We start from the raw sequence: 9768 nt of genomic DNA on the forward strand, positions 1-9768 counted from the left end.
CTGGAATTCCCAGGAGCATCAGGAGGGAAACTGGACTTTGACAAGAGGAGAAAACACCAAATAATTATTGCCCTGTGCAAATGGGATTGAAATTTGTACAGGGTGGGGTTTAATGGGATATTAGGGAAGAATTCTTTCCTGGGATGGAATTCCCAGAGCAGCTGGGAGCCCCTGGAAGTGCCCAAGGCATGGGACAGTGGGAGGTGTCCCAGGGGTTGGGCTGGATGGGATTTCAGGGATTTCAAACCCAAACCTGGGATTCTGTGATTGGAATGGAACTGGATGGGGTTTAAAATCCTTCAAACCAAATCAGCCTGGAATTCTGTGATCTGGGGTGGAACTGGATGGGATTTCAGGTCCTTCCAACCCAAACCTGAAATTCCAACCCAGTCTGGAATTCTGTGACTTGGAATGGAACTGGATGGGATTTAAAATCCTTCAAACCAAACCAGTCTGGAATTCTGTGATTGAAATAGAACTAGATGGGATTTAAAATTCTTCCACCCAACCCAAACCTGGAATTCTGTGATTGAACAACCTGGAATTCTGTGATCTGGGGTGGAACTGGATGAGATTTCAGGTCCTTCCAATCCAAACCTGAAATTCCAACCCAGTCTGGAATTCTGTGATCTGAAATGGAACTGGGTGGGATTGAAAATTCTTCCAAACCAAACCAGTCTGGAATTCTGTGATTGGAATGGAACTGGATGGGATTTAAATTCCTTCCAACCCAGCCTGGAATTCTGTGATTGAAATGGAACTGGATGGGATTTCAGGTCCTTCCAACCCAAACCTGAAATTCCAACCCAGTCTGGAATTCTGTGACTTAGAATGGAACTGGATGGGATTAAAAATCCTTCAAACCAAACCAGTCTGGAATTCTGTGATTGAAATAGAACTAGATGGGATTTAAAATTCTTCCAACCCAACCCAAACCTGGAATTCTGTGATTGAACAACCTGGAATTCTGTGATCTGGGGTGGAACTGGATGAGATTTCAGGTCCTTCCAACCCAAACCTGAAATTCCAACCCAGTCTGGAATTCTGTGATCTGAAATGGAACTGGGTGGGATTGAAAATTCTTCCAAACCAAACCAGTCTGGAATTCTGTGATTGGAATGGAACTGGATGGGATTTAAATTCCTTCCAACCCAAACCTGAAATTCCAACCCAGTCTGGAATTCTGTGACTTGGAATGGAACTGGATGGGGTTTAAAATCCTTCAAACCAAATCAGCCTGGAATTCTGTGATCTGGGGTGGAACTGGATGAGATTTCAGGTCCTTCCAACCCAAACCTGAAATTCCAACCCAGTCTGGAATTCTGTGATCTGAAATGGAACTGGGTGGGATTGAAAATTCTTCCAAACCAAACCAGTCTGGAATTCTGTGACTTGGAATGGAACTGGATGGGATTAAAAATCCTTCAAACCAAACCAGTCTGGAATTCTGTGATTGAAATAGAACTAGATGGGATTTAAAATTCTTCCAACCCAACCCAAACCTGGAATTCTGTGATTGAACAACCTGGAATTCTGTGATCTGGGGTAGAACCAGCCCAAGCCACTTCATCAGGAGCAAATCCATCAGAAACCCCACAAAGAAATCTGAATTTCACACTTTGAATTCTCCAACCTGACACCTGCAAATTCCCAAAATACTCCATGCAAACATCTGGACACTGCAGCTGGATGCAGGCTCCTCCTTCTTCTGCCCCAAAAATCCCAAACCCTCCTTCTCCAGCCCTGCCCAACCAGGATTTTCCAGCTTGCTCCTGTCAAATCCCAATTTCCTCCGTTGCTAAAACACAATCCCAACAAACAGATTCCAAAAGGATCCACTTGGAGCTGCTGAGGGAACAGCACTGAGGCTTTAATTCATCATGGCAAGCAGCAGCAGCAGTGATTATTTGATATAAACACCCAGAGTGATGCAAATATGAGAAATAAATCCATTTTGAGGAGTCCCAGGCTGCTGCAGTCTGCTCTGTGTCTCTACCTCCCAATTCCTCAGGAAATCAAGGCATTAAAAACCTTTTTAAAATCACTTTAATGCTTTTTTTTTCCATTTAATCAGTGGCAAAGTGAATTAAACCTGGAGGCAGCTCCATTGTGCAATTTATCCTGAATTTTTTCAACTTTAGCCTGAATTTTTTGAACTTTAACCTTAATTTTTTTTAATTTTATCATTCATTTTTTTAACTTCATCTTTAATTTTTTCACTTTATCTTTAATTTTTTTAACTTCATCCTTAATTTTTTCACTTTATCCTTATTTTTTTAACTTCAACCTTAATTTTTTGAACTTTATCATTCATTTTTTTAACTTAATCTTTAATTTTTTCACTTTATCCTTGATTTTTTCACTTCATCCTTGATTTTTTCACTTCATCCTTAATTTTTTCACTTTATCCTTAGTTTTTTTTACCTTATCCTTAATTTTTTAACTTTAACCTTAATTTTTTGACCTGTATCATTCATTTATTTAACTTAATCTTTAATTTTTTCACTTCATCCTTGATTTTTTCACTTCATCCTTAATTTTTTCACTTTATCCTTAGTTTTTTTTTACCTTATCCTTAATTCTTTAACTTTAACCTTAATTTTTTGAACTTTATCATTCATTCATTTAACTTAATCTTTAATTTTTTCACTTTATCCTCAATTTTTTAACTTCATCTTTAATTTTTTTAATTTCATCCTTAGTTTTTTTAACTTCATCCTTAATTTTTTCACTTTATCCTTTATTTTTTTTTAACTTCACCTTTAATTTTTTCACTCTATTTCTCCAGCTGTTTTGGGTCACCAGCAGAGGAAAACAGGAATTGGCACCTGGGGACCAGGATGGTTCTTCCATGTAAGGTTTGGCTTCCAAACATCATTTTTATTAGGATTTATTAAGATTTATTAGGATTTATTAAGATTTATTAGGATTTATTAAGATTTATTAGGATTTATTTGGATTTATTGGAATTCCAGGATCTTAGGGAAGTGTGGAATTGCAATGCAAATTTCCCAAACCACACTGAAGGGACAAAAAGAATCCCTTAAAAATTGGGAATTTCACCCTGACTGAAGCACTTCACACCAGGGAGGAGAAACCTTTGGAAACCCAAAATTGAAGATTTTTGGGATCTTTCCACCATAATTTGGGTTTTTACACCATGAAAGCCTCAGAGCTCCTCTGAGACTCTTCTCACCCCCTCTCCAGGCTGGAGATGTTTTCCACTTATTTTTAGAACCTGACCTTCCAAGGCTGAAAAATCACATTTTCCTCCTTCTGACTTTTGTCCTTCTCTTGGCAGAGGCCAGTTCAAAACAGAGAAATGGAAAATATTTCCACTTTCAGGCAGCAGGAGCTTCACTTTTTGTTGTTTGTTTGTGAGCTCCTCTCATTTGTGATGTCAGCTCCAGGCAGGAAGAAAAAGGTGGAACAAACCTGGCAGTGCCCAAACTCCAAAAAAAAAACCAAATAAACATTTTTTACTCCATATTTTGATTTTTTTCCAATTATTTTTTTCTTTTTTTCAAAGTAAAACATCAATAATAATCCTGCTCCAAGCTGGGAGATGTTTCCCCATCAGCTCCTTGTGAATTTGGATTTTTTTAGGCAGGAAAAAACAAAGTTTTGGGGATGATTTTCAGGGAATTCAGGATTTAGGAAGGAATCAGGTGGATCCAAGGAAAAGGAAAATGGGAATGAGCTCAGGCAGGAGGAACCAACTCAGCTGAGCCCAAAAATCTGCTGCAGCCCTGGCAAAAAAAATTCCTTGGGGGTTCTGAAAGGATGAAAATGGGAAAGAAAGCAAAAAAAAACCCAAAAAAAACCCAAACCAAAAACCAAAACAAAACCAAAACAAAACAACCAACAAACAAACAAAAACCACAAACAAAAAATTTAGATTCCAAGGTTTGGGTGCTTTTTTAAAAGGTGGATTTATCTGCTAAATCAATAGAAATAATTTGTAAAATAGATTGAAAAATAGATTAAAATATATGAATAGCATTTGATGTCTCTAGGTGGATTAATCTGATAAATAAATAATAATAAATTGAAAATATATTGTTATTATTAGTAATAATAATAATAGCAATTTGATCTAGAGATAATTTGATATCTCTAGAGGAATTTATTTACTAAAGAAATAAAAATAAATTTTAAAGTCTATTAAATGTATAAACAACATTCAATATCTCTAGATGGATTTATTTAATAAATCAATTAAAATAATTTGAAAAATCTATTAAAAATATATAAATAACATTTGATCTCTCTAGATGGATTTATTTAATAAATCAATTAAAAGAAGTTGAAAAATCTATTAAAAATATATAAAGAACATTTGATGTCTCTAGGTGGATTTATTTGATAAATAAATAATAAATTGGAAAATCTATTAAAAATAAATAACATTTGATATCTCTAGATGGCTTTATTTGATAAATCAATAAAAATAATTAGAAATATAAATAATATATCAACAAGATTTGATAACTCTAGATAGATTTATTTGATAAAGAAATACAAATAAATTGAAAAATCTCTTAAAAATATAAAGACCATTTGATATCTCTAGATTTATTTAATAAATCAATAAAATAAATTGAAAAATATAAATATATAAACAAGATTTGATATCTCTAGATTACAATTTGTGACTTTTCCACAGTTAAAAAAAAATCAATTTTTTCATGAATTCTTGGCACAAAAAAATCCTTTTTTATTCCTGTTTTATCAGGCCTGTGCTTTTCTGCACTGCCACAGCAGGGCCTGGGCCTTTCCTTGCAAAAATTCTGATTTTTTCTGGCTGCTCCTGCCCTCCCCAGCTGGATGAACCCCAATTCTTACAGCTCTGGGTGAAAGATTTCATCCCTGAGGGATGGGGGAATTTCTGCTGCACTCACTCCTCACTTACTGCTGGAAAATCCAGATGATAAATCAGATTTCTCTGGAATCTAAATCAGATTTCCCAGGACATCAGGGGGAAAAAATCATAAAAATCCTATATCTTATCTTTAATAATAATAATGATGATGTCAGGGGTTGATTTATCCACAAATGCTAAAAATTGGGAAAATTCCAGAGTTTTGGAGATGTGGGACAGGGAATTTCTCCTTCACTCACTGCTCATTTATTATTGGAAAATTCAGATTATAAGCCAGATTTCCCAAGATATCAGTGGGAAAAATCCTCTTACCTTTAATACTAATTCTAATAGTAATAATAGTAATAATAGAAATAGTAATAATAGTAATAATAGTAATAATAATAAAATAGTAATAAAATAATAATAATAGTAATAATAATAGTAATATTATTATTATTATTATTAATAATAATAATAATAATAGTAGTAGTAGTAGTAGTGAAAGGGGTTGATTTATCCACAAATGCTAAAAACTGGGAAAATTCCAAAGTTTTAGAGATGTGGGACAGGGAATTTCTCCTTCACTCACTGCTCATTTATTACTGGAAAATCCAGATTATAAACCAGATTTCCCAAGATATCAGTGGGAAAAAATCCTCTTACCTTTAATAATAATAGGAATAGTAGTAATAGTAGTAATAGTAGTAATAATAATAGTAATAATAGTAATAATAGTAATAATAGTAATAATAGTAATAATAATAATAATAATAATAATAATAATAATAATAATAATAATAATAATAATGATGTTGTCGGGGGGTTGATTTTATCCACAAATGCTAAAAATTGGGGAAATTCCAAAGTTTTGATCCCACAAAGATCAAATCCTTCAGTCCCTGGCTGGATGTGGCAGCAGAGCCACCCAAATATCCCTGAGTCCAAATTCCTTCATTTCCAGTGGGGATTTGCTGCAAAAAAAAAAAAAAAAAAAAAGGAAAATAAAGTAAAAATTCATTCCTGGGACACCAAAGTGGGAATATTTTGTTTATTTTATTTTTGTGTGGCCCCAGGGCTCACCACAAGGAGCATGGGAGGTCTGAGGTAAAAACAGGAGAGAAAAAAAAAAAAATCTCATTTTTTCTGGAAATATCCCAAATTCCTGCTGCTCCCACATTTTGAAGACTGAGCTTTTATTTCCTGGGCTTTCCCTCAGCCTCTCCCAGGTTTTTTTTTTTTGGTTTTTTTTTGGTTTTTTTTTGTTTTTTCGTTTTGCTTTTTGTTTTGTTTTGTTTTGCTTTGTTTGTTTGGTTGTTTTTTCTGCATTTCCATTCCCAAACTCTGGGAATGTCCAGCAGAGATTTGTCTCCAGGTAAAATTCCCACCTGGAATTTTTAATGGAATTTGGGAGATTCTTGGAAAGTTTTCCAGTTTTTTCTCAGCTGGTGAATTTCTCACTTTTCTCTTTGTTTCCTGATGCTGGGTGGAGACAAAAATTTGCAAAATTTCCCTTTTTCCCCCTCATTTTTTTCACTTCATCCTCCCTTCAGGAATAAAAACCTCCCATCCAAGGATTCCAATCCCTCTGGAATAGGATTTGGGAATAAAATCATGATTTGATGGAAATGGATTTGATTTCATAGTGGGGAAATTTGCCTTTGGGGAGTTTTTGTGGAATTTTTGTGGAAAAAAAGGAAAGGAAAGGAAAGGAAAGGAAAGGAAAGGAAAGGAAAGGAAAGGAAAGGAAAGGAAAGGAAAGGAAAGGAAAGGAAAGGAAAGGAAAGGAAAGGAAAGGAAAGGAAAGGAAAGGAAAGGAAAGGAAAGGAAAGGAAAGGAAAGGAAAGGAAAGGAAAGGAAAGGAAAGGAAAGGAAAGGAAAGGAAAGGAAAGGAAAGGAAAGGGGAAAGGAAAGGAAAGGAAAGGAAAGGAAAGGAAAGGAAAGGAAAGGAAAGGAAAGGAAAGGAAAGGAAAGGAAAGGAAAGGAAAGGAAAGGAAAGGAAAGGAAAGGAAAGGAAAGGAAAAAAAAAAAAAAAAAAAAAAAATAAAAAGTTCAGGAATTCATTCCAAAGGAAGAATGAAAAAAAAAAATTCTGGAATTTTCTGCCCTATTTTAGCACCGAAAAAAAAAAAGGCAAAAAAATAAAAAGGCAATTTCAGCTGCTGTGCTGATGAGTTTCTCATACTGTTTACTTTTGCTTTCCTGCGCGCAGGGGCAGCCAGGGATGACGTCCCGGCAGCGAGAGAAGGAATGTGGAGCATAAATAGCAAAGCGCGAATGGGAGCGGGACAGAGGCGGCTGCGGGACCGGCGGGAGCAGAGCCCCGGAGCCCCCTGAGCCCCCCAGAACCCCCGGATCCCCCTGAGCCCCCCAGAACCCCCAGAGCCCCCGGACCTCTAAATCCCCCAGAGCCCCCAGACCCTCAGAGCCTCGGCAGGAGCAGCACCCCCAGAGCCCCGGACCCCCAGAGCCCCCCAGAGCCCCCCAGAGCCCCCAGGGCCCCGGACCTCTAGAGCCCCCCAGAGCCCCCGGACCTCTAAATCCCCCCAGAGCCCCCCAGAACCCCCGCACTCCCAGAGCCCCCAGACCCTCAGAGCCCCGGCAGGAGCAGGAGCAGCACCCCCAGAGCCCCGGACCCCCAGAACCCCTGGAGCCCCAGAGCTCGGCAGGAGCAGCTTCCCCCGGACCCCCCAGAGCCCCTAGAGACCCCAAATCCCCAGAGCCCCCAGAGCCCCGAGCCCCTCGGAGCCCCTAGAGACCCCAAATCCCCAGAGCCCCCAGAGCCCCGAGCCCCTCGGAGCCCCGGCCCCCCGTGCCCCGCCATGGCCCCGGCGCTGCTGCTGCTGCTGCTGTGCTGTCCCCTGTGCTGGAGCCAGCAGAGACGCATCGGTAAGGGATTCACTCGGGCTCACTTCGGGCTTAATGCTGAGCTGCTGCTGATTTAACTCTGATTTAACCCGGATTTCATTCTGATTTCACTCGGATTTCATTCTGATTTAACTCTGATTTAACCCGGATTTCATTCTGATTTCACTCGGATTTCATTCTGATTTAACTCTGATTTAACCCTGGTTTCATTCGGATTTCATTCTGATTTAACACTGATTTAACCGGGATTTAACTCTGATTTAACTGTAATTTAACCCTGATTTAACTCTGATTTCATTCCAGTTTAACCCTGATTTAACACTGATTGAACCCTGATTTAACCCTGATTTCATTCTGATTTCATTCTGATTTAACTGGGATTTAACCCTGGTTTAACTCTGATTTAACCCTGATTTAACTCTGATTTAACTCTGATTTCATTCTGATTTAACTGGGATTTAACTCGGTTTTAACCCTGATTTACCTCTGACTTAATGCTGATTTCATTCTAATTTAATCCTGATTTCTCTCTGATTTAACTCTGCTAAACCCACAACAAATTCTGATTTAATCCTGATATAACCCTGATATATCTTTGATTTAACCCTGATTTAGTTCGGATTTAACCCTGATTTAACTTGGATTCAACCCTGATTTCTCTCTGATTTAACCCTGCTTTAACTCTGATTTAACCCTGATTTATCTCTGATTTAACTCTGATTTGACTCTGATTTAACTCTGATTTATCTCTGATTTAACTCTTATTTCTCTCTGATTTATCTCTGATTTAATTATGATTTTTTTGAGGGTTTTTTAGGCTGCTCTGCAAATCCTGAGGGGTTTTTGTCCCTCCAGAATTCCCAATTTTCCCCTCTAGCTCATCCTGCCCCTCCAGAATTCCTGATTTTCACTTGGAGCTCATCCTGACTATCCAGAATTTTTTCCTGGAGCTGATCCTGCCCCCCAGAATTCCCAATTTTCCCCGGAATGAGCTCCAGAACTCCCAATTTTCCTGGGATGAGCCCATCCTGACTCTCCAGAATTCCTGATTTTCCTCAGAATGAGCTCCAGAATTCCCAATTTTCCCCTTGGAGCTGATCCTGCCCCCCAGAATTCCCAATTTTCCCCGGAATGAGCTCCAGAACTCCCAATTTTCCTGGGATGAGCCCATCCTGACTCTCCAGAATTCCTGATTTTCCCCAGAATGAGCTCCAGAATTCCCAATTTTCCCCTTGGAGCTGATCCTGCCCCCCAGAATTTCCAATTTTCCCCGGAATGAGCTCCAGAATTCCTGATTTTTTCCCTTGGAGCTGATCCTGCCCCCTCAGAATTCCCAATTTTCCTTGGAATGAGCTCCAGAATTCCCGATTTTCCCTGGGATGAGCCCCAGAATTCCTGATTTTTTCCCTTGGAGCCCATCCTGCCCCCCAGAATTCCCAATTTTCCCTGGAATGAGCCCCAGAATTCCCGATTTCCCGGGATTTCCCGTGTCCTTTGTATCCCAAAGATCCCAGCCGGCCCCTCCAAAGCGCTGCCCCCCGCAAAGAGCCCGCCTGGAGCAGGAATCCCGGGAATTCCCTGGCTGCAGGTGAGAGGAGGCCCCTTCTCCACACTTGGGAATTTTTCCCAGCCCAAAATCCGGGATTTGCTGCTTTTGGCACCAAAATCCCTCCCCAAGTGTGAATTTTGGGGATTGTGCCAGCCCGGAGCTGCTCCCTGCACAATTCCATCCCCAAATCCCAGGAAAGCTCTGCGGGGTGGAGGCTGAATCCTGAATATTCAGTTTTGGGTTACAAACCTCAAATCCTCTGGGATTTTCCCAATAATTTTGGGGTTTTTTTAGGAGGAGAAGTCGGGCCTGAAATGCTGCAGGAAATGAGAGAAACCAACCGGGTGCTGCTGGAAGTTCGGGATTTGTTGAAGCAGCAGGTGGGTGAAAAATTCCTAATTCTTGAATTCCTGAATTCCTGAATTCCTGAATTCCTGAATTCCTGAGGTTTGGGAATACTCTGCTCTGGAATTGGGGAATTGCTTCCTGG

At 39.2% G+C, this 9768-nt stretch overlaps 1 protein-coding gene across 2 annotated transcripts in view; it reads left to right on the forward strand.

Annotated features, from left to right (window-relative positions):
- Positions 1–2787: 2787 nt before the first annotated feature.
- Positions 2788–9768, forward strand: part of COMP (cartilage oligomeric matrix protein) — a 23870-nt gene continuing 16889 nt past the window's right edge. Inside the window, exons 1-3 of one of the 2 annotated variants that reach the window (XM_056512919.1) lie at positions 2788–2853; positions 7074–7750; positions 9573–9658. In XM_056512919.1, coding sequence (XP_056368894.1) covers positions 7684–7750; positions 9573–9658 — 153 coding nt within the window. In that variant the 5' untranslated portion in view covers positions 2788–2853; positions 7074–7683. Of the gene's footprint in view, positions 2854–7073; positions 7751–9236; positions 9318–9572; positions 9659–9768 lie in introns of those variants that run through there. The other variant, XM_056512918.1, reaches the window with a different exon arrangement.

Source organism: Oenanthe melanoleuca, chromosome 28, assembly GCF_029582105.1.
Source record: "Oenanthe melanoleuca isolate GR-GAL-2019-014 chromosome 28, OMel1.0, whole genome shotgun sequence".
Lineage (NCBI taxonomy): Eukaryota > Metazoa > Chordata > Aves > Passeriformes > Muscicapidae > Oenanthe > Oenanthe melanoleuca.